General features: G+C 32.4%; 1 protein-coding gene across 1 annotated transcript; it reads left to right on the top strand.

Moving 5' to 3' along the window:
* The first annotated feature begins 6630 nt into the window (after window positions 1-6630).
* LOC139526936 (uncharacterized) lies at window positions 6631-25447 on the top strand. The gene is made up of 9 exons (XM_071322121.1): window positions 6631-6739; window positions 16167-16299; window positions 17939-18182; window positions 18656-18723; window positions 20677-20731; window positions 21480-21559; window positions 23487-23589; window positions 24522-24630; window positions 25091-25447. The coding sequence occupies exons 2-9, from the start codon at window positions 16184-16186 to the stop codon at window positions 25249-25251; spliced, it is 936 nt and encodes a 311-aa protein (XP_071178222.1). The 5' UTR covers window positions 6631-6739; window positions 16167-16183; the 3' UTR covers window positions 25252-25447.
* The last annotated feature ends 1424 nt before the right edge of the window (window positions 25448-26871 follow it).

Below are 26871 nucleotides of genomic sequence, written 5' to 3' on the forward strand. Positions count from 1 at the left end.
TGTGCATTGGGGTCTATTAAGGGGTATTTTGGGGGCTAGAAAGGAGGAAGGGGTTTACTATAGAACCCTATGGGATTTTATTTTCTAAAATTTTCAAATGAATATAACTTGAAAACTGTAAGTGATAGATACATGCAGTCTTCAGAAATGATTATAGGACAATAGAACAAATCACATGATATATAGGGGAAGTCCCTGGGGGGGTCATCCCCACCCCCTTCAATTTGAGAATATGCTTTTATCTTATAAACGGTCCAGATCCCCACCCCTAAATCATATATATTTTTGAATGGAACGACAAAACAAATCAAATGAAATTAAAGGGAGGTCCCTGGGGGTCATCCCCACCCCGTTCAATATGAGAATATGCTATTATCTTGTAAACGGTCCAGATCCCCACCCATAAACCATATATATTCTTGTAGGGGACAATAAAACAAATGAAATTAAATTAAAGGGAAGTCCCTAGGGGGTCACCCCGACCCTTCTTGTTTGAAAACTTGTAAACGGTCCAGATCCCCACCCCTAAACCAAATATATTCTTGAATGGAACGATAAAACAAATCAAATGAAATTAAAGGGAGGTCCCCGAGGGGTCATCCCCACCCCGTTCAATATGAGAATGTGCTATTATCTTGTAAACGGTCCAGATCCCCACCCCTAATCCATATATATTCTTGTAGGGGACAATAAAACAAATGAAATGAAATTAATGGGAAGTCCCTAGGGGGTCACTCCGATCCCTCTTGTTTGAAAACTTGTAAACGGTCAATATCCCCACCCCTAAACCATATATATTCTTGTATGGGACAATAAAACAAATCACATTAAATTAAATGAAAGTTCCTGGGGGTCACCCCCACCCCGTTCAATTTGAGAATGTACTATTATATTGTAAACGGTCAAGATCCCCACCCCTAAACCATATATATTCTTGTAGGGGACAATAAAACAAATTAAATGAAATAAAAGGGAAGTTCAGAGGGGGTCACCCCACCCCCTCTGGTTTGAAAACTTGTAAACGGTCAACATCCCCACCCCTAAATCATATATATTCTCGTAGGGGACAATAAAACCACTCAAATGAAATGTTGGTCAAGTCCTTGGGGGTGACCACCACCCCCTCCTGTTTCAAAACTTGTAAATGGTGGAGATCCCTACTTGTAAGGCATATATATTCTTGTATGGGACAAAAAATCAAATCAAATGAACATGGGACCATATGAATAGGGAGTTATTGGAGCTTTGTTTGGGAGACTTCGTAACAGCATCCTGTTACAATTACTTCTTGTTAATTTTATGTTCTTAGGATTAACAACAGCAATCAATATACTGGACAATTGATCTGTCAAACTAATTACCACGACGACAATTTTTAAATAAAACATAACTATGTAATGATTTGATTTTCAACACAAATTTATATCAAATCTATCGAAATTGAAAAAAGTCCGGTTAACCGGTTAGCGTTTTTGGTATTCGGTATTCGGTCGTTCAACCGATTAACCGATTAACCGTTGACAACACTAATTAAATATAGTGAGACATCCGTCTGTATGTCAACACTTCACACCATAACTTAAAATTTGCTTTACCGATTCTCATGAAAATTTTAACAATTCATTAAGATAGTAGAAAACTTTCTTTATACTTTTACAAATTAGTTAAAAAACCAATTTTGTCATTACAAAATCATGATACTTTATTCTGACATGAAAAAATTGACATTTTCACAACTTTCCTGCAACACGATGTACAGTACTGAAACTTTATCTTAGAATTAGAATTGATAGAAGTCAGATCCTGTCAATTTTGTATTTGATGAATTTCATCAAAACCATACATGGTTGTTGACATTGATAAAAAGAAGGTCCTTTTTGGTTGCGAAAAAATTTTAGTTTGTCCTTTCAGACTTTAAAAAACTACAACTTTACAATTTTATTGAGATAGGTGAATGCAGCCTTGCTTTTATTTTGAATTTTTCTCTTCAAAGTTGTGGGACTTATTCCATCTTTGCCTTCCAAGGGGACTGGATCGTAACACTTAGCTAGCTGTCGTTTTCGGTTTTCGGTTTTCGGAGGGCAAACTTAAATGTAAGACGTAAGATTACCAATGAGACAACTCTTAACAAGAGACCAAATGACCTAGAAGTTTACTACAGATCACTATATGACATTCAACAATGAGCAAAACCCTTACCCCATAGTAAGTTATAAAGGTCTCGCCGATCTGACACTTAAAACAATTTAAGTTCAGATTGAAGAATATTGGTTGCTTAATGAGCTTACTAGATATAATAAGATGTGATATGAGACAACTCTCCATCCAAGTTACAGTTTATAAAAATAAACCATTATTGATCAAAGTACGATCTTCAACACGGAGCCTTGGCTAACACCGAACAGCAAGCTAAATATTTAAGATGAGAACAAGTTACATATATCTAATTAAGCAATAAACAGAGAGAATGCATGAAGCTTTGCCTGCTACTTGATAAGAAGGGCGTAGAAGGTAAGGAGTCGTGGACAGAAATGTATCTGTACAACAGGTTACCCCCACGAATGGTGCACATATTCTATAACCTTAAAAGAGATTGACATTTAAAAATGGTTTGATGGATAGACGTGTGTCTCATTTCTATCAGCAAATATAGCATTCTCTCTTTCCATTCTCCATTTTATTCAATATCATATTGATTTGATATGAAAATGAACCTGCTTTGTAGAAGATAACATACTGTAAGAGTGATATTGTTAACCTGTAGCTTACAAGTTCTAATAATCTGAAGGAAAACATACCATTTCATTCATACATTCTAAATATTTTTGAAAACGGAAAGGTTGTTTCTTTCCATATCCAATCTTCCTCCTTACATAATATTCACCTACAAAATGGTATGGAAGATATTTCAACTTAATACAAATGCTCAAACCTGTGATTATTTTATAGAAAAGGGACGAGGAGGTCGGTATAGTAGATACAAATTGAAATTCACTATTAATGGGGTCAAATGCAACTTCTCCCATATATTGTAGAGGCTGGTTCTTATTACTAGATCTGTTTTAATGAGTTCAATATTATTTAAAATTATTTCAAATCTCTACTTTTCGAACACCTTAAACAAACAAGTTACCGTTGATTGGAGTTTATACTGATATGAACAAAATAAGAGTGGTTTCAATTATAAATTTTAGGTAATTGATACTAGTACTCAAACGTTTGGTATCTTTTAAGCTTTAGTTTACTAAATCAGAGCTATACCAAACCATTGGTTTAGTTAAACGTCTTCACAGCAAGGAAATTATTGGTATTTGTTCATACCAAAGTATTAAAAAGGAGAGGAAAATAAATGATGGAGAACTTTGAAAAAAGGTTAACATAAAGATTGTGAAATGTTGATATACGAATTATACTATTGCTATCTATTGCATTTAGCAGTGTTGCATGCACTGAAAGCCTAGTTTCTGGTGATTAACTGAGAAAGTCTTATGTCATATGTTGTGGGAAGTATTTTATGTTGATAGCAGATCTGTGGTTATAATTTCTACGTATTTACAACATTTCAGACTCGATCTAGAGCGTGATATATTTTTTATTGACGCAGACTTGCATGGAATTCTACATTTTCTGTTTTTTTGTTTCGTTGGTTTGCTGTGTTGTGGGCGCTTATCCACGTCATTTTTTGGTCATTTGCATTTGATCCTTTGATATACTTATTTTTTAATGGTCAGAATAGTCAAATTAAGTAGTTTGGTGTTCGTCTCGAGCAGATTTAAAGCTTTTTGTCTCGTCATTGTATCCTTTCTAGCAATGTTATTGTCTTGCCTGCGACAAAAGTCGTGAAAGACAAGACATAGGTATTGCTTTTCCGCTGGCGATAGCGTCAAACAATTGGTATGGCCGGGTTTCTTTGATAAGAAACTCCTTGCGATAATTTCTATAAAGTTTCATTACTTTCAAACTTGCATATCAATTTGAAAACTTTGTCGAGGCCCCGTCCCCTATAGGTCCTGGTCCAGAGACATTAAAGTCAGGCAGTGACTCGGGCAGTGGTCGATACAAAAGGAGGGTCCAGGGGTTGTAACCCCCCTTTTTGACAATCAATGCATAATCATTTGAATAAGGACATATAGTTGGAACTCTCCCTTTATCCTGGGTTGGGAGCCCCCTTTTTATAAATGGCTGCCTCCCGTTAATTGTATAGAGTCATGTAGGTAGTTGTCTCCTCTTTAAAGCCAACAAACCGCCCCTGTCAGAACCGTAGAGTCATGTAGACAGTTGCCTCCTATTTAAGGCAAACAAAAAAAGAAAAGTAACAAATCAGAAAAACAAACTGATTTAATATTTGATAGTTATAGTCATATCACCTGTCCCGAAATAGCAGACACACATATATATCGTACCCAGGACCTCTTATCATGTAAATTAAAAAATAAACTATTCTTGATTTTGTTTAGTATGCTTGCAGAATACTGTTTCTGCATTGATTTGAAAAATCAGCAGAAAGTTCATGTAACATGACAGTTGTTGCTTATCAAGAGGAGATATATATATTCAATACTTTCACTTTTGAACTTTTGAAGAAGACTTTTTTTTTGTAAACTCGATCGCACTGCCTAAATCTTGTCATTGTCGCGAATTTAAAAGTCTGATTGATTCGATATACAAAACCTTATTCCTATACAGATTAAATCGAATATTAACATATTGTTTTAACCTATGATATGAAATCAAACAGACCGACAAAAATCCAATTGCACGAGTTCGCTTTCTATGTAAATCTTATCTATGTCTATGTTTACCACGGGACTGATATAACCGTCGGCAATCTACTGAAGGTCACTTCGACGGTTAATTAGATGATGAAATGTTGATACAAACTATCAACATGATCAAGTGCATGTGTCATACATTAATTGTTTATTTTAGATTTTTTTAATTTGGAAATTCATTTAAGTATGTTTTAATTCGAATATGAGAATTTGAGTCAAATCGGAATGATCGGTGAACATGAATTTGCCAGCCAGTGCCCATTTAAGTCTTATTTTATTTAATTGGAACTTAAAAAAGTACAGATTGATTATGTAGGTAAAAAGCGACGAAAAACATTAGCTAGGATTGCTTAATCTTTCCACATGTCATAAATTGTTTAAAATGATATCTTTAAAAATGTTAACAATATTGCTGTGCAGATTTCGCTAAGTAGAATGAAAATATTAGGAATAACCAGGTATGATCAGGTATGTGTTGTAGACTAAGTCATTATATTTAATTAAGTGATATGAACAATAACGATATTGTTTTCGTTCTGTAAGCAGGTGGGCACTATAACGCCTATTAAGTGGGGCCCCGCTTCGGTCATGCTTCAGTGATTCCCTAAATAATCTACCAAGTCTTTCAACAAAAATGGGAGGGCCTAAGAAACCATCAAAATCCGACTCTAAATTCGATCAGATTTGATAGGTTGATCGATGTACAGTTTTTGAATTCTCCGAGTATCAAAATATGACGAAAAAAATCTCTATCTTTATCACCCATTCGCAGTACTATACAATACTAGCTGTTTTGAAATTATAGTCTTTTCCATCAATGGGGCATCACTATGGAAATTGCTTCAAACTCTCAATTTTACACCAGTAATGAAAACCATCCTTTACGGGTAGATTTTACATAGATAAATAAAATCGTATAAGATAGGCAAAATGAGGATGTTTAATTTGGTGTATGCCTTTTTGTGCTTCTTCGTTTAAATACATTTGTTGTTTTATAGTGATTAAGATGATAACACAATGTTGACTGCTGTACCCCTATTTTTGACATTTTTACTTATTGAGTATGTTTGTTTTGTTCACGCATCGTTGACAATGTAATGGAATTTGATGTGACTGTCATACAAGTGAGAGGTTTAACTTTTATAAATTAGCTAGATATAAAACCAGGTTCAATCCACAATTTTCTACATAACAATTATTTGTTATATTCATATGAATAGTTTCTAACAATTTAACTTAAATTTTATTAAAAATTGGGCGCGAACATGTAGGGTGCGAACGGACGTGGGCGGCGAAAATGTGAGGTGCGAACGTGTAGGGTGCGAAACTATATTGGGCGCGAACGGACCTGATACCATAAGAAAATGCCTGTACCAAGTCAGGAATATGACAGTTGTTATCCATTCGTTTGATGTGTTTGGACTTTTGATTTTGCCATTTGATTTTGGACTATCCTTTTTGAATTTTCCTCGGAGTTCAGTATTTTTGTGTTTTTACTTTTTTCATCAAATTATATAAGTTTACATCGGAATATTTATGAATGAGGCCCGCCTCATGGTATTGACTAAGTAATCATTCATGATTGGCCCCTGCCCGGGTCACTGGCACATGACATAATGAAAAATGCATGTTTTGCCCAGATAATCCGATATAACGAATCAGTTAATTATTTTTTAAAACAAGATAATCAAATAATAAAAAATCCAGTCCAAGATTATCAAATAATCATAATCATGAAATATTTGGCGTGGTAATCAAATAAACACTAAAAAAATAACCAAATAATCACATATAAATCAAATTCCCCATTAATTATGAGCAAAATCTTTTGAATAGTTAACAATTTGTTAATAGTTTCACTCCCCTTACCAATGGTATCCCTTGTTTACAAAAAAAATGAACAGCACATGTTTTAAAAGACCGATGCAGATGCCAAATTTAAACCAGCCGTTACTACAATCATAAAAGTGATTAGTTTAACTGCAAATGACACTGTTTTGACAAGGAATTGTCAAAGGCACATGTCTTTTATGACTTCTAGATGCTGTTCAACGATTTTGAAAAGGGGGAGGGGGTCAAACTAAGCAACGTTTGGAGTGGGACATTTATCATGTTTATAAAGACTTTTTAAGTCTATATATTGACCATAAATTTAGCTCTATATCAACTACTAAATTCAAGTCTTGTACTAATCTGATAATTGAAAACGACAAGTATCAATAATTTTGCATGAGTAACTTTGCAATGCGGGACCACAGGCATTATTGTCTTTAAAAAGTAAAATCAAATTACAGTCAAACCTGTTTTAAGAGACCACTTTAGAGAGAGCAAAAAACTGTTCTCTTAAGACAGGTGGTCTTTTAATATCTATAGACTGTTCAATCTATACTGCTATATGAAATATTCTACAGAGGGATCTAAAATTGGTGGTCTTATTAGGCGAGTGTAATATTTGAAAAAGACGTCTAGTTAAGGACTTTAATGCACCCACCTAACACACGGCTAATTTCTTTTTTAAATGAAAGAATAATGATTTAACTTTGATTTTTGCCCGGTCGTCACAAAATCGTACGGTGCAGTTTTTGTAAAATTGACGTTTATTTCGGAAATTAGTTGAAAATTATAAAACTACGACATGTTTTTCAAGCAAAGGAAATTAGTCGTATCTCTTCTTTTAGACAGAATAATTAAGTGAATTAGATTCTTAGAATAATGAAAAACATTATTTACAAATGCAAATCCGCATGCTTTTGCATTCCTTCTAAATATTTGACATTTTGTACGAAAATTTTCATAATCCTGACCTTTTCGGATCTACAATTAAATTTTTATTAAATGATTTTGCACTCTATCCGTTTTAGAACACACCAAATTACTCATCAGTTATCGTTTTTTCATTCAAGATCAAGACTTTATCTCAACATTTCTTAAAATCACGAGTTTCTGTAATTTTATGATGTTGGGTAAAATCACTATAGTTTCCGGAATCCCTTATCTATTTCGTTATCGTTTTTTTACTGAATATATTAGTCGATTTCCGTGTACTTAATAGTGCTATTAGAGTACTATAAATCATATTTAAACGGTTCTATTTCTATCTTTAACATCAGTGTAGCTTAAATAGATATGAAATCGTCCGAAATTAAGATCAAATTTAAGTAAAACATAATTTTTGAGTTCTGTAGAATTACCCCTTTCTAAAAAAGGAATCGTATCGGAAAATTGTAGAAAATCTTCCGAGTCGTGTCAAACTTTTCACAGTCCAGTTCACAATGAAACCATTTCTATGCTAAAAAGCAAAAACTATCCATTGATTGACATAGATATGCAAAGTCTGTCATGTATTTACTACATAGAAACTATGTAGTTAAACACTTAAATGATTGCCGCTGTGGGAAAACTAAAAGATGAAGTTTACAGAAGACTGGTCGATGAATATGAAAAAAAATTAAAACATCCCATTTGAAAATACAAAATATCATAAGATTTTCTATAAATATTTTAAAAGTAAGCACAACCTATCATCTTCTGTTTTGTCCGCTGTACAAAGATTTTGTACTTCATGTACCAATTCTGCCGACCAGTCTCTTCTCATATATCAACGAGGGCAGTAGATCTATAACTCATTCTGATTTGTCTGTTTGTATATTTTGCAAATTTATAAAGCCTATAAGCAAGGTACACAACTTTATAAGGTATCCTTTGAGGAGCAAACTCAAGCTGTATTGAGTGTTACTACATATATCTCCTACAATGATCTGATTTACAAAATAACTCATGATAATTTTACTATTAAATCTTTATACCATCGAGCTTGCATCGCTAAATATTTGTTACAAAATTTGAAATCAGAAAGTAAAGAGCTATTTAATTCTGAACATAAAACAGCTTTTACTAACATTTCGACGATTAAAGATGACGTGCCTGTACACAAGGAAGTATTCTGGTTAACAACTTTAATTACTTGGTCAGTTAACCGGGCTTAATAAATTTCTGCCCCAGAATAGCCGACGAGAAAACTACAGAACATATTATCAGCTTCAACAAAAACTAAAAATATATGGTCAATTTATAGTTACATATATACAGCATCAACGAGGCCAAGGTACATCCAATATTGTATACAGTAGCTCTATAATTTTGTCTTATGCCGTAATGACGGAAAATTACTCGTTTAAAATGACAGTTATATACAGTCTGTCAAATTCAAAGATCTGAGCAGTGACTGCGAAACTGGTTGCAAGCACTTTATGCAGCTACTAGTATTTTACGGAAGCATATATGGGGTAAAGTTGTAATCCAATCAGATGAATATCCATTATCTAAAAACATTTCACTGGATTATTCAATTAAAATTATGCCACCTGCTTTAAAAACATTTCTGTATTGTCTTTTGGATGATGGCGCATCTGCCGCAGTTAATAAAGCGTACGATATTCCTATTGACAAAGTTCTTAGATGTATGGCGTTAGTAGAATGTATGTATATCTATAAATATTTTTTTTACTCTTTTTCATTTAGGTTTATTATTACAAATGCACCGTATTTATGGACACACCTTTGATAACTATTAACAAGTTTGACTGCTCAAGAGATTAGAAAAATTGAAAATGGGGCATACATTCTACGTGGCATTATTTTTCTTCTGGGGGTCAACATTTTATCCAAGACAAGTCGACCTAACTACAGAAACAATAAAAGTTCTCCGTATGACTTTGGTTTGGTAAAAGGCAACATCGGTCCGGTATGATGTCATCCAAATTGCTACAAGATTTGATCTGTTCACGCATTGGTATAGGTATAGGGGGAGGGTTGAGATCTCCAAAAACATGTTTAACCCCGGCGCAATTTTACGCCTGTCCCAAATCAGGAGCCTCTGGCCTTTCTTAGTTTTGTGTGATTTTTTATTATTATTTCTTGAGTATATTTCGAAGCTTAGTATGACGTCCATTATCATTTCAAACTAGTACATTTTTGTTTATGGGCCAGCTGAAGAACGCCTCCGGGTTTGGGAGTTTCTTGCTGCATTGATGACCCATTGGTGATCTTCGGCCGTTGCCTGCTTTTTGAACGGGTTGGTGTCTCTTTGACAAATCCCTCATGTCCATTCCCAATTTTTAATTCAATCTGTATATAGTAGATCTTGTGTCCGCTTTGAGCAAAACCTCTGCTGTACTGATATATGCCCATGCCAAGGAAGTTGTCTTTGTATGGATATGTTGACCGATAAGAATGGTGAGATTACAAGTTAAAATGAAGCTATAATATTCCGATATCGCAAGATTTCGACACCTAAATGGTCCAACATCCCATTGGTCCGACGTTTCGATCATTTAGGTTATACTCTAACGGAATTTTAACATAAGAAAGCCAAATAAAAGGTTCAATATTAGGATAACCGTGTCCTCCGTTTGAAACGGTGAAACAAGATATAAAAAAGTAATACTTAGTGCCAAAGAAGCCGAACGTCATCACTAGCGTAATTCAAAATAAGTACAAACTACTTTGTCAAGTGTTGTTTGATTAGTTAGATATCTCAAGATACACGGCGGCCGACTAAAGTAAAATCAAACTTAGTTTGATGTACAATGAGTGATCATATTTTCCTTGTGATGTTTTATATTAAAATTGTCACAATTTTGTTGATATAAATATACTAGTAGCACTTTACTCATTTTAGTAATGTTAGTTAGACTACTCTTATCATATCTGATTTAGTGATGTAAATGAAATTGCGATATGATCCAGACTCAACATATTGCACTACAATAATAAAATAATTCTGCCCTATGGTTGTCTGATCTTGAAGCGGTTGACAGGCTTTCAAATTAACAGGAGACCATACACTTCCTCAATTTTAATGTACAGCTCATCATGGGACTTTTCTAAACAATTCAAAATATGTCATATGTTATATTTCCCCCTTGCTTCAAATATTTTGTTTCGGATTATTTTATATCAAATTTGCAGATATGTGTTTGTAAATACGTGCAATCAAATGATATGGAGGTATTATAAGATTTAGATAATGCAAGGGCGACTACATATACATTTGTGTGACTTAATGGTTGATTTTCAAATATTCCGAGAGAAAACGTTACGTAACATGCGTTACCGTTAAAATCAACCAAAATTAATTAATACTATGATAGAAATATATTTTTCCAACAGTAATACAGCATTCCTGTAAAATTGTTTCGTTTTTGCATTTGTTTTGACTAGATTTTTCTACTGGAAGTATCCGTGAATTGAAATTGCACCCATGACCTTTGACCTCGATTTAAAAAAAAATGCACCATAATTTCTTTTGACGACCGGGATATTTAGAAAGTACACATTCTTAGCTTTCCAGTGATATACAATTTAGCCGTGTGTTAGGTAGGTGCATTAAAAATGTAAATTTGGCTCTCATATCACTCGCCTATATAATACACCTTTATATTGCTGTTTAGTCCAATCTGGGAAAAGCAGTCATTTACACAACTTCCTGTTTGGGTCATGCCGCGGAAAATAGAGGTCATCAGTAGTGAGCTGATGGAGGGAAAACTTTAGAAAGCCACCATTAAAAAACTTTGATAGCCATGATAGAGTATGATCCACTTTCTCGAAATGAAAATTGAAGTAAAAAAAATATTTTGTTTGAAGTATTTACGGTAGTTTAAACAGGTCTTATTAAAAAGTATCATGCATGGTGCATTGTTTAAACAGGGCCAGATAGCTTCAACTTGATGAAAAAAGTTGTGTAATTTTAGAACTTATATCTGGAATGGAATAAAGAGCGATTAGGTGTATGTTCACAGGTTTTTGCTTGATACACATGATACAGGTGGTCTCTTAAAGACCAAACAGCCTATTCATTTCTACCAGTTTTTTTTCTTTAAAATTTTGTGTGAAGGTATTTCATGATTTGGAGAACAAAATGTGATGAAAAAAAATGGAGGTCATCGACTTAGTTTTGTCACTATAGCAACCCCAGTTTCGTGTTTTCCTGAATATTAACATAATATTTGCTTGTTATCTAAACTCTCAAAAAATCCTTTATATCAAACCTACAAGCATAATTCTTGTTTCACGTTAAACAGTCAGGGGACTTACTGAAATAAATGATTTTCAAATCACTTATTTGAGTAGCAAATTCGAGGTTTTGTCACAAATTGGGATTATGTAGTTTTTTCAAAATTTTAAACACATAGGTTTAAATAATATCTTTTAATTAGTAAAATTAAAAAAAAATGAACTTTTTGCTTCTTTTAAGTAGCAAGGTTTATGCCTTTGATGCTATCATTTAGCTGAAAATTCTATTTTAGTTGAAATAATGCTATAATAATCGCTTTATATAATGAACTGATATTTTCCCAGCAGTGGAAGTATTTTTCCTGTGAAGTTCAAGGTTTCATCTTTCATATTATGTAATAAAATTCTACTGTTCGCGATAACAATTTCACTGTTCGGGGGTGTTGAAATTAGTGGGGGTTATAAAAAGAATGATACTTAAAGAAGTGATTTTTGGGAAGGAAATTGAGATCTGATACTTAAACAAGTGATTTTTATGTCATTATCCTAGATTCAGTACAAGGTCATCACCTGAAATGACCTGGTCATCCTAGACAACACAGATGTTGGTTCTGATAAGTTTAGAAACATAATTAGTCCCTGGATCATTAGTATATTATATTTAAAGCTACAATAAAATTAAATCACTTCTTCTAGTGATTAATTTGTACTACTTAAATAGGTGATTATTAAAGAAAGACAACTCTAACTTCCAACCTTTATGGAAATAATGTTACTTGAATCAGTGATTTAGAAAATCACTTATTTAAGTAAGTCCCCTGACTGTTAAACAGTAGATTTGTATCTGTCAAATACAGGTTCAAGAGTTTAAGACTCATATTGTTTTGATCTTTAAAAATATGATTTATTTCATTCCCTCCAAAAATAAAAAGTAAAAATGAAAAACGTTTCCCATACAAAAAAATATCTACCTGTGATTTCTTCATAAAAATTTCAAGTAGGAAAGTGCCATGTGTTCTCTTCAAAATAAAGTAAAAAAAAGTGTATGTCACCGAACTTTCAAAAAAGTTTTGGGTAATTTTCATGTTTTTTTCTTGTTCGTTTTGAAGATAAGAGTTGTCTTTCTTCAGAACATTGCATCTGATGTCATAGTACAAACTTTCCTTGCTGGCGAACTATTTGAAAAAAATCGCAAATTGGACGTTTGAAACCAACATTTAAATTTCCAAGAATAACGACTATATATTCACTTACTTTCTTATCCGGTTATACAAGAGATTAAATGCATGTATCAGTATCAGATCTTATGATGTTGTTGCCGCACAATATTAGCCCTCAGAAACACCAACCGTCGGAATAGAAAATGTTTGAAATAACCTTTCACGCTTCTTTTGTTAGGAACGTATGTTCTTATCCTCTGTCCCTCATTAGCATAATTATTGAAAATAAATAAAGAAATGAAAGATGGCGCTTGCTTACTTACAGAGTATTTGACTATATATATATCAGACTACATGTGTGGGGGGTTTTTTCGCGTCAATTTCAGAAGTTTGCTGTAACGAACTCATTCGACAGATGGACATACAAAAGCATGAAAGGACTTTTTTATACCATTATTTTCCCAGACTAAGACGAACGAATAGAAATTATTCCATCTAGTTTGTGAAATCATTATTTCTGAATATTTAATATACAGTATATAAGGAAATTAAAATCATAGGTATAAAATATGAATTAAAGTTTTTGATTCTAAAACGTTATACATCTATCATAAAATACAATCCCTGTTATTACTACCTCACATGTTTTGAATAATCGAGACAGTAAATATAAAATTCAAAAAGTTTTTAATTCAAAAATTAATTTAGAAATAATTTTCAGTTCAAAACTACAAAGTAAGATTTATCCAACAGGATAAAATATCATAAATCTAAATTTTGGAAATTAAAACAAAGACAAGATTGTTGACGGCATTGAAAATCTAAATACGTTGTCAATCTTTCCGGTCAAAGTTGTAGCTAAATGAAAGGTTGGATATCATTCTTGGAGCAATTGTTTTTGTCATTTATAAGTTAAATTTACGACAATTTAGTTTTAAACACAGAAAATTTTGAATTTAATTCACATTCGCTGAGTATTAATTTTATTAATATGTTTTGCCTTACAGCTAATTTCCTAATGCATGTAGGATAAAACTATGGTTGGCTTCCTTGCTTTGTTTGTATAAATATTTATCCAAGCTTTGTAATTAAAATTGACATCTTCATATATAGGTATGTAAACCTGTATATATCATATTTAAATCGAATTGGACGTTATCAAAATATCATTATAAAAAATATACAAATAAAGCAAGCAAGCTAACCAAAGTGTTGATCTACATACAGTAGGAAATTAGCTGTAAGCTTCAGTGAGATCAGGCGAAATGCTTTTCCAACCATTTGATTTTCTGGGGGGGGGGGGGGGGGGGGGGGGGCTATGGTTTTTTTTTGGAAAAAAAAGTTTGTTTCCAGTTTTTGGAGAAAAAAATAATTTGTTTTTGATTCTGAGAAAAAAAAATTGTTTGTTTCACCCTCAGCTGCCACTATATGTAATGCTAAAATTGAAGGAAAAAAATTGTTTTCGATTTGTCGCGAAAAATATAAATTGTTTTTCGCCGCAGGCGAAAAAAAAAATTTGTCCAGAAAAAAAACCCATAGCCCCCCCAGAAAATCAAATGGTTGCTGCCTTAAGACAATTTGAAATGAAACAAATGACAAACGACAATGATCCTTTGTCATAATTTTATTTTGACTATAAGATTTTGTCAAATAAGCAGAATAAATAGATTTTAACTTCATTGCAAGATCGGACATTATTTTACGAGAATCATCCAGACATCAGTTACATCCATACGTTGCCAGTATGTCAAAACTTCTAGGAATAATTGTTTATCGGCCTAACCTTCTGAATTCTCAATTTTTGAAATTTTGAAAAATTGACATTAAAATTAGAAGGATCATATAAGGAACATGTGTACTAAGTTTTAAGTTGATGAGACTTCAACTTCATCAAAAACTACCTTGTCCAAAACTTTAACCAAAAAATTTGACCTGAAGCAGGAAAGACGGACGAACAAACGGACAAACGGATGCACAGACCAGAAAACATAATGACCATAAATGGGGCATACAAATAACTTTCACCTATCTAATTAACCTGTACACAATCGGCGCAAATGAAAAACAAAATCTACGCAGGTGAAAGAATAAAAAGAAATGAAATGCAGATCGGCGCAAATATACGCATGTGAAAGAATAAAAAAAAAAGAATTGCAGATCGGCGCAAATGCAAAAAGTAGATAACAAAATTTATATTTTATAATTTTTATTAGAACGAAGGTTAAATATAGTGTAGTATCTTTTGTGTCCATTTGTGTTATATCCACAAGATATCAGCGCGACGCTTATATACTTCCTCTTTTCTTGGGAGACGTATTTTTAAGTGTACACCATGTTGGAATCCGTGAAAAGTGCGAAATACGACGATATAATTTGACGTTTTTTCATTGCTAGAAACAAGGTCATAGATCTTTAATGTCACTACCAAGTTGCGTTAGTTGATGCGCATAAACAATAGGCTGTTTGGTCTTTAAGCAGATTTGACTGTACTTAATTAGTATATCAGTACAACTTTTTGGAGAAAAGTGCTTGTGTATTGGAGATTGAAAAGAAATGCAAGTTGTATTTTAAATTCTTCTAAATTGTCTCTAGATATAAATTTCTATTAAAAGTTTTTTTTTTCTTTGGTCCTCATACAATGTCATATGTCTAAGGAGATATTTTGGATAGAATTCTTTATAAAAATAAGGAGATGAGGTATGATTGCCAATGATAGAGGATCCGAGAACTATACACCAAAGTTCAAATAAAGCAAATGTAAGCAGTTTAAAGGCAACTGTGTCAACGTATATTTGTTCCGAACTAACGGAAGTTCCACTGGAAACTTTGTTATAAACAATGTCATAATACCTATTCCTGTTGGAACAAATATTCTATACCATTTATTCCATTAGGACCTTATACTGTAATATTTATTCCTGTGGAAATAATATTCTAGAATATTTCTTCCTTATATTATGAAGGTATTTCTATTCTGTGACAACTGTACAGTCATCAACATTGTGAAAAGCCCTTACCGGTCGGTCATGACTGTATATTTGGCTTCCAAAGGCCCAGACATGAAAAACATAAACGAATCCAAATTAGAAAACAAACGGCCCATAGTATAGCATTTTTAACAATTTACGAAAAACAACTATGACAGACATCAACCAATGACAAATGACTGAATTACATGTATATTAGCTTCAATGAATGACTTTCTTTTATTTTTTTTTAGATTTGGATTAAGAGTTTATGACTATGAGGAACCTGTTTAGTGTATCATTCTGTATTGTGTGCAGAAGAACATTCTTTCCATGTAGGATCCAGCTAAGACAGGCAACCAGTAGTGTGAAAACAAATTATCATAAGTATGATTGTATAGAATTAATATGAGAACAGGAAAAAGTTACTTGGAATATAGGTTAATATTCCACAATGCTATACATTTAGATCTCATTTACAAGACTTTGATGTATGATTGAGAAAGTTTGCATATCTCTAAATTTTTAAATCAGCCATTTAAACAGTCTTTAAGCCGTTCTTATGAAATAGTTATATTAAAAATTTTAAACCCCCAAGCTTGAGTTAAAAAGTAATCAGTAAGCACCATTCTATCATGACTACAGTGGATTTATTATTATACGATGGATACCAATTTTCCAGGATTTCATGGTTGCCTAGGAACCACACATTTCAATGTCCAATGAATAACAAATGAACTGCGTCAGATAGAAATTGACCTCATGCAAGTGCACATAAACCTGTATATAAGACTTTGATTGATTTTGAAACATTTAGATACGTAATAAAAGATTACTTTTGATCTATTTTGTGGGGTTCTTATAGCAACTAAATTTTCAAACAGTATAAAACTTTGCATCTAGAGTTTTTCTTCAACCCGAAATAAGTTTACAAATGCATTGATATGCCTATGAGCATTAGGCCGATTTCTATTCGACCCAGCTCAGATGTTGTAAAGAAATGTATGCAGACTTTGGCAAAACCCTGAAATCAAATTTCCACCTAAAAATGAAAATTTTTCCTCAATCCAAGAAAATTGGTACCCACGAACATAAATGAATCCACATAGTCCAGTCAATCTAGCATAAACTTGACCCTAACCTTAAAGTAATTGCAACAGAAGATTTTTTAGTTTTAATCTTTAGCATTATACCTCAAATATACACAGACCTGTCGGTGAATCTTCTGCTGTTGTTTTTTCTATGGTCGGGTTGTTGTCTCTTTGACACAGTCCCCATTTCCATTCTCAATTTTACAGAAAAAAATCCCATAAAATATAACTTGAGGAAAAATAAAACAGTTTTGTACATAACATAAGCATACGATTATATAATAATATCAAATAAGAACTTATAACCCCATCAAAGTATCATACTTTACATCCAAAATCAACCAAAAACAGACTAAAAAAGATTCATTTTTGCGGAGTTATCTCCCCTTCAAATGTTAATTTCCATAGGAAATTTAAAATGCTGATTTTGAGATTTCCTCAAGTTAGATTTGATGGGACTTTTTTCTCTGTATATTTCGGGCTTAATGCTATAGCTTAGAACTAAACATTTTCTGTTGCAATTAGTTTGTGGTTAAAACTTAGTTTGACTGGACTAACAGTAAAATCTGTCATTTAAAAAAATAATTCCAGCCTGATTCCTATTTTCAATTGTTGATATACATGAATGAGACTCTTATTTACATTTTGACTATGAGACCTGTATTGAATATTGCTTCTCCAGATGATCCCACAGTGACACTGGTGAGGTTGAATAGATAAGGCATCTTCAGCATTATAACAAATTGTTAATTAGAATTAATGTAGATGGCTGTTTGGAACATATTTTTCTTATTTGTTAGACTGTAATTAGCAGTACTTTTTCGATCATTACATGCATTTTAACTTGATTTTTTAAATAAAATAAATGTTTACATGTGACATTGCACATTTATTTTTCTTAAAAGTAAAAAATGTTCGATATATTTATTTTTCAGAAAGAAGAAAAAGTTACCGTTTCCTATTAAAGGAGAGATTATATTCGGGATACATCCAATAGAACTAGCACTGTCGGCAAGGAGAAGAAAACTGTTCACCTTATTTGTGAAGAATACACCAAATCAGGAGACCGGGAACCAGTCATTTATCAATGTATCACTAAGTGCTGAGGGTCTGGTGGAGAGAAAAGAATTTGTAAACAAACAGATGTTAGATAGGTTGTCAGAGGACAAGCCTCATCAGGTATTTGTTTATGCCCCAACTAGGGGCCTGGTGTTTTCCAGATTGTTTGTCTATCCGTCTGTCTGTCCCACTTCAGGTTAGAGTTTTTAGTCAAGGTAGTTTTTGATGAAGTTGAAATCCAATCAACTTAAAACATAGAAAATAATAGTGCAAGTGGGGCATCCATGTACTATGGACACATTCTGGTTTCATTTAGTAAGAGCGATGCCTTGTTAAACAGAGGTTGGGGATTGAAGACCCAGTGGAAAAGAATGTGAAATTCCTTTAAATAAGAAACATAAGTCTCTGGTTACATTTGGTGTCCAACTAAAAAACTCATGGTGGTTACAAAAAACGAATATAACAGATAGTTATATGCTTTGGCAGTTCATAGTACTATGATTATGTAAATTTATATGATTTTTATTAAAGCAACAAACAATCAATCAATATTAAAACATATGATATTTCAAATGTTTACATTATTGTTTCAGGGAATATGTTTAGATGCCAGTCCTCTAATAGTTCCAGAACTAGACTTCCCAAAGTATGTCAACACGAGGTATGGATAACAGTGTTAATGTTGTAATATAAAGAAAAGCTTTTTTAAGGTTGAGAGAGGTATTAGATGCACATTTAAAGGCAACATTATTATTATATGTACAGAGAAAATGTTAATGATTTTATAGCATAAAAAATTATCAGAAAAAATCCTCTGGAATATAAAGATCAGCATGTTTGCTTACTGACAATTTCAAAGTCAACAAATAAACATTTAATTCTGCATAAAAATATAGTAGATATGCCAATACACATAATTTACAGTGTCTGGTGATGTTTCATAGCCTGACCGGTTTCGGTCCAAAACAGACCTTTATTAGAGGCAGTATGGTGGATTAATGTTTTTGTAACAAAAAATATGTTCCGGCGTGACATTTGTTCCGCTGGAACAAATTTCATAGGAAATATGTTCCGCCGGAACTTATATCACAGAAAATATGTTCCAGCACTGTAAAATTTGTTCCGGAACTTATTTTTTGACCAAATATGAAATAAGTTCCAGAACAAATATCATAGCTCCATGAATTTTGTTCCAGTTAATATTAAAAGTTTTAAATAAGTTCCTGTGATATTAGTTTAAGACCAATATGTACATATTTCAAAGAAATCAATGAATAAGTTCTTCTCAAACCTATTTTCACTGAAATAAGTACCTCTGCAACATATTGCACAGCGAAACATTTTCTTGTTACACTTAAATTATAAAGCAAGCTAAATGCTGTACTGAGTGTGCTGGCATGGGATACATGTGCAATTGTTAACTGTCATGGCCCTGTTTCTAGTCATACATGTACTTGTCATGGAACAGTTTCAAAAGAGTGTGTCTTTTGTTTCTTCATGTCTTTTGGAATCATTAATCAGTTATTTTGTCCTTTTCAAATTAGTTCATATGTTCATGTTCATCTTTGACTTTAATTTTTTCTGAAAGATTTTTCTTATCCTACTCTTTTCTGGCTCAAAGTGGGACTGTCATTTTGATATTTTGCTATAGTCCACAAGATTCTTATTGGATGATTTACATTTTTCATTTATTATATTATCAATATATTATACTTATTTTTATAATGCACTTGAATGATAACTTTAACTCATTGATGACAAATGTTCAGTATATATAAGATAACCTGTTTAACCAGTGGAACATATTTCACAAACTAGGAACTTATTTTACCAGGTGAGGAACAAATTTCACAAACCCAGAACTTATTTCACCAGGTAAGGAACAAATCTCATAAACCTGGAACCTATTTCACTAGGTAAGGAACAAATTTCACCAACCCGGTACTTATTTCACCAGGTAAAGTGTGGAACTTATTTCATAGAGATGGAACAAATTATATTGAAATTATCTATGAAAAAAGTTCTCCCAGAACATATTTCCTGTGATATTAGTTCCACTGGAACTTTTTTCACAGGAACAAATTTTGGCTCACATTTACACCCTATTTATATAGATTCGGTATCCAGTAGCTAGAGTTTTGGACCGAAACCAGTCAGGCTATGAAACATCACAAAACGCTGTTAATTATGTGTATTGGCTATATTACTATATTTTTATGCTTTTACATTTCCCCCCAGCTGAAGCACATATAATAAATATGGCTTCTACTAACAAAAGCTCCATTTGGAGTTAATGTGTTTAGAGACCTCTTATGTCAGTACATCTTTCCTATACATGTATTGCATAAACATTTGCTTCTGCCTGAATACATAGTCCTGACTCTCAACTTATCAATTTTTGTTCAGGACAGAAATAATTTGTGTTTACCAAGTAGAATGTATTATCTTTGGTTTGACTAGATCTGCTATGAAACTGTTTGCTTTCAGCATGTTCAGCACTAAATGCTTAAGCATTTTTATTAGATTACTTTTTAATTATGTTAATACTATAGGAACTTCAAAGATTGATAGATATGAAAAACCTTTGTCATTAAACCTTCTTTGATTTTTTCAGGAAAGAAGATATGAATAACAATTTTCCTGTTTGGTTACTGCCCTATAGAGTAAAGGTATGTTGTAGACCTCAAAATTAAAAAAAGCTTCTTTCTCTAGTATTTGTTGAGTGTGTTTACTGATTTATAATGATGTTTCTTAGTGACAGATCAATAGGCATACAAAAAGTTTTACCTACATAGTTACATAGACTGTGTTCTTATCTCTTTCAAAAATAATTTCAACTTTTTATTTTTTTTCACTCATAAAGTTTTAGAGGGGCCTCTTTGGTTTGGTCGAAATAGTTCATCTTCTGTATTACTAACCTGTCAACATTGAGGTTGTAAGCTGGTATCCTGAACGAAGCAGGTGCACTCAATTCCATCTTTATTAACTAGGATTGTCAGTTTTCCTACCAAAGGTCTGTGATTCTCTCCAGGGCACTCTGGCTTCCTCCACCAATAAAAACTGACGGTTACAAAACATCTCAATAGTGGTAAAAGTGGTGTTAAACGCCAATCAATCAGTAAATCAAATAAAGTTACAAAACTATTGATAAAAATTAGAATGGGAAAAAAATATAATTAAGTGGATACAGACTAGCTGTCTAACTTAAAGTCATATGAAAAAATAAGTGAACTTCTTCTAAATGTGGACAAATGAAAGAATTTTCTTCAGAAAAAAGTATATGTGCATAAGTTGTATAATGAAAACTATCTATTTAGTTATGAAAAAACATATGCATGATTTTTTTTGATTTGAGGTTTCTTATGACTTTAAAAACTGAAATACTACAAAGTATTTATTTACCTCATTTTGTTACAGGATGTGCATAATTTAGGAGCAGTACTAAGATCCTGTCATTTCCTTGGTGTGGAAAATGTTGTCTTACCAACAGTACATACGTAAGCTTGTGTTTATTTGTGTTTATTTGTATTTCTATAATTTAATTTATATTTTTTTGTGTTAGATCATCTGGTATAAAAGGAGATGTTAGGCCTCTGTCATCACTGATATATGTAACAGTTTCAGGGCTGAAGCTAATGTCTCTGAGGGGAGTTATTTGGGGAAATCTATAATACTAAAATTACGAGGTCCAATTTGTCAGCCGTCATCACGTAAAAAAGATGAATCAAAGAATTCAACTTTATATATAACAAATATAGTACAATGCTGTTGATTAAAAATTACACCACTCCAGACCCTTTTGTTTTCCACATAATTAAAATTGTCAATAATTAAGAAGTTCCGGGTCGAATCCGATACCGATACTAATAGTATATTCACCTATTACCTATTACCTTATCTGTACGTTCCGCATCTGACAGGCGCACCAGCAAACGCTGTATTTAGGATTTTGCTATATACACGGGTCGTAATCACAGGGTTGACACTACTAAATTCAATCATTGTCACATTGTTCCCGATTGTAGTATTTTAACCAGTATGACTTTCTAAATAAATGCAACAGTAGTATACCGCTGTTCAAAACTCATAAATCCAGGGACAAAAAACAAAATCGGGGTAACAAACTAAAACCGAGGGAAACGCATTAAATATAAGAGGAGAACAACGACATAACACCGAAACGTAACACACACAGAAACGGACCAAGCATCAGACAAAACACCACGAGAATAAAAAATATAACAAGAAAACCAAATACATGAATTTGGGATAGACAAGTACCGTGCCACGTCTGATCTCAATATCTCAAAAATAAGAGAAAACACAAACGACTCAACGTTAAAATGCAACACACACAGAAACGAACAATAATATAACAATGGCCATCTTCCTGACTTGGATAACAATACGAATAATAAAAATCTGGACTTAAAATAAGGCATATAGGTTCAGCATGTACAGTTTTCAATTTGTTAGCCGGAATGACGTAAAACAGTGAATCAAAGAATTCAACTTTATTTATAACTCATAAAAGACAATGCTGTTGATTAAAAAAAACCTTTCCAGGCCCTTTTGTTTTCCAAATAAAATTAATAATACCAATAATTGATAAGTTCCAGGTCGACGGGTTCAAACAGAAAGATGTTGAAAGCAGAGAAAACTGTGCATCTTATAATAGGCATGACTTTATCAGATGACAAAACCAATACTAAAATAAGGCTTACGCATAGTTATATTCTTTAATTCAGTCACAGACCCGCGATATCACGGGTGTGTTCTAGTGAAACTTAATAATCAAACTTCTTTCTGAATGTCAATTTTTATAGTCTTTACTCTTATATTTTGTTTGTGCAAACTACAATAACATTTGTTGACTAAGGAAAAGGCCATCATTTACAATGTCTAGACCATGAAATAAAACACCAATTTTGATAACTTTATCTTAAAAATTTATGTAGCCCCTATTGATTGCAAAATGTAAGAAGCTAAGTTCTAGAATGCTTTACATTAGAAAGAAATGTAGTTTGAACCCTCTTATTTAAGTTCAGGTTTGGTGACCTTCAGGATAGGGACTCATGAATTCTCAAATGTTCCTATCAACATATTTTTTTGTCTTTTGAAGAAGCTTAGCTTAATTTTTATCATTATAATGATAACTTAGGTTTTTTTAAAATGTGTAATTAATAAATTTTCCAAATGAATTTCTGATGTTATACAAATGAATTTAATTTAAGAAGTAAAAAAAGCAGTAGAAAGACTGCCTTGTTTTTTTTTTGTATAACAGATTTCTATATTTATGAACCTTATTCAATTTAACTATACTAAAACTGTTTATTGTGGATTACATATTACATTGTTGTAGCATACAAATTGGATGGGTTTTTTTTGTGCTTTAGATAACTATATTTGGAGTTTTTTTTACAGATGTTCTCTAACACCTATGGTCAGTAAAGCTAGTTCTGGTGGTATGGAAGTTATGAACATATCACAAGTTAGAAATGATGAATCTATAGTAAAATTGATAAAGGTAAGTTTTTGTTAGGGTTGTCCCATTTAATAAAATTGAGAATGGAAATGGAGAATGTGTCAAAGAGACAACAATCCGACCATAGAAAAAACAACAGCAGAAGGTGACCAACAGGTCTTCAATGTAGTGAGAAATTAAACATGCATTGAACTTTAAAAAAGGCACTTCCAAAATGTGGTAAACTATGTATTAAATTTTACTTTCAATTTAATTTACTTGACTCCCACCTGTTGATGAGATTTTAAAGTGCCCTCCCTGGGTCTAATGTATGTTTTCATGGAACAGTTCTTATACTCAATTTTGATTTTACTTATATGAATACTGGTAGCAAAAAGAAATTTGTATTTTTTTTTTGTCAAAAACTTGAGGAAACTGAATTAGACAAACAACATCACTCACTTCCCACATTTTTCTTACAGACACACATGTTATTTCTTTTTAGCAAGTGATTGATTCTCATCATTTAGAGTTTGTCATTGCCCAGTGTTGTCATCTCTTGTTTAAGAACACTGGCCAACTTAAATAGAACTTATACTGATTGATTTTAGGGTACCTTGCTTAAAGTTACATGATTTTTGTTCCTGAAAATCAACCAACATTGCCACCTGCCAAGTTTAAGAAAAAGATTTGGATAAAACACAACTTATTGTTAGATATCTTGAAAACCATAATAGATTGAGTGAGGAAAAATTATCAATGAATTCCTATATTAGTGATTGTCCTTAGAGTTTTGATCCTTAAATCACAATTTGAACTTTTTTGTTGCATTTTTGAAAATTATCTTAAAAAAACAGATAAAGAGAAAATATGAACAGTAAAAATGATCTGCAAAGCTAGATCTATAAATAAGTCAACATTAGGGAAATCCTATTTTTAGTTCTGTAATCATGATGTTTCATTCAGTTTAATATATCTTTTTATATTTTATGTAGGAATGGAAAGATTTTGGAGGAAGAGTTATTGGAGCAAGTTTAGATGAGGAGAACATAAGCATACCTATAGAACAGTACCAAGTCAGACACCCAACATTACTGATCATAGGTTGGTATTGATTTTGAATACAATAAAAAATGTTTTATATATAATATGAAATTTAAAAAAAAGATATATGAAAAAATCCGATTTGTTTTCTGATTGCATGGATCACTGAACATGAGGATGATTTGGGCTAAAGTTCCGTGTTTCAGATAGTTTATCAATAAACAACTTTGAAACCTGATTCATATATTCCTGGTGAAGAAACTTTAGATGTTCTAAGTTTAGGAAGCGGTTTTTCATTCATGCAGTATGATTTGGACTTATCAAAATATATGTAAAATTAGGGTTTTGACCCAGATTTTGCAGTTTACTGAACAAGGAAATATGGTATTAGGTGCCGAGCATGATGTACCATATTCATATAATTCATTACTCTATAATATATATTATTGTAAATTCTTGTTATCAAGTGTTTAACTATTATTTTTTCAATAAACTAATTGTATTTTTTTTGTATTTGAAGGAAATGAAGAAAAAGGAATGAAGTTTAAAATATCTTCTTTGTGTGATGATCATGTTTGTGTACATCCTGCTCCGACCGTGCACCCACTCGTGGACTCATTAAATGTTTCAGTAGCTACAGGAATTATATTGCATCATTTGACTAAGAAGAATAAATTATGATACAGTCTGAACTAAACCCTTTTGTGATTGAGAATATATTATACATTAGACAGGTGTTCTGTGAAAACAGGTAAACAAGTATGGAAGAACAATCGAAATATGTTGTGATAAAATTGTTTGGTATAGACAGATTTAGCTATGTATAAAGTCAAGTCCGTTATTCTCTTTGAATATACATAGAAATCGCAGAATGAGATGAATGGATTTATTATCAGGCAATGTCTCAATATTGAAGGTGATATTTGAATATTTTCAAGTGAAATAGACATAAATAAAATACTTTTAAACATTTTTGAAATTGTTATAAAGAACTTCCATAATAGATAGAGAAATTGGCACAAGTAAACATCACGAACATACTTAACCCTGCCACATTCTGTTTATTGCTGTCCCAATTTATGAGCCTGTAATTCAGTGGTAGTCATTTGTTGCTTTAAATCAGATTTGTTTATTGTTTTGTACATAACCCAGGCAGTTAATTTTCTCATTTGATATTTATTTATTATTTTTCTTCTTTAGCTTATTAGCCTACTGGTCTAATGGTATGAGAGATTTGATATGATTTTTGTTGTTTTAACCCCACTTAAGCACCACATTTAGGCGGCAAGTTTTTATTGGTGGAGAAAGCTGAGTGCCTGGATAAAAAACCATGATCTTCCATAGGAAAACTGAAAATCCTTTTCAATTAAGATTGGAGTCGAGTGCACCTGCGAGAGTGGGGTTAGAACTCACAACCTCAGTGTTGACTTGTTAGTGATTTGCAGTAGTTACAACTTAGACCACAAGGCCACTGAGGCCCCTGCTAATGAGAGAAAAACTTTAAATCTTTAAAAACTGTTAACAATTCTTGACGTGCACAATAGTATCAAGTACAATAAAAAATATTGCTGTTACATGAAGATGATTGATAGCTTTTATAGAATAATAGTAATTTGCAAGTCCTATAACAATGTATTGTATCAATACACAATATATGAAGCAAAACATGAGGTTATATACAATGTACATGGAGCATTTTCGCCATCGTATGTGACGTCACATTTTTGTAATTACGTTGACGCCTGGACTGATTCGGGTGTGTCTATTCTGTGTTAAACTTTAATAGCATTATGTATTCGGGTTTAGTTTTCTGTAATTAGTTAATACTTCAGTTTCATTATGTATATCTCTTTCATATTCATTTGTCAAAATTTACTGTTTGCAATAGCATGAATTGTTCTATATAATAAGGATGTTCTTATCCCGGGCATAAAAACAATGCCGTATTTGGCAAAACCTTTTCAACTTTTGATCTTCAGTGCTGTACAACTTTGTACCTTTTTCACTTTCGATCTTTTATATCTGGGCGTTATGTATTCGGGTTTAGTTTTCTGTAATTAGTTAATACTTCAGTTTCTTTATGTATATCTCTTTCATATTCATTTGATAAAATTTACTGTTTGCAATAGCATGAATTGTTCTATATAATAAGAATGTTCTTATCCCGGGCATAAAAACAATGCCGTATTTGGCGAAACCTTTTCAACTTTTTATCTCCAGTGCTGTACAACTTTGTACTTTTTTCACTTTCGATCTTTGATATCTGGGCGTCACTTGTAAGTCCTGTGTGGACAAGGCGCG

This window comes from Mytilus edulis, chromosome 6 (assembly GCF_963676685.1).
Source record: "Mytilus edulis chromosome 6, xbMytEdul2.2, whole genome shotgun sequence".
NCBI classification, from domain to species: domain Eukaryota; kingdom Metazoa; phylum Mollusca; class Bivalvia; order Mytilida; family Mytilidae; genus Mytilus; species Mytilus edulis.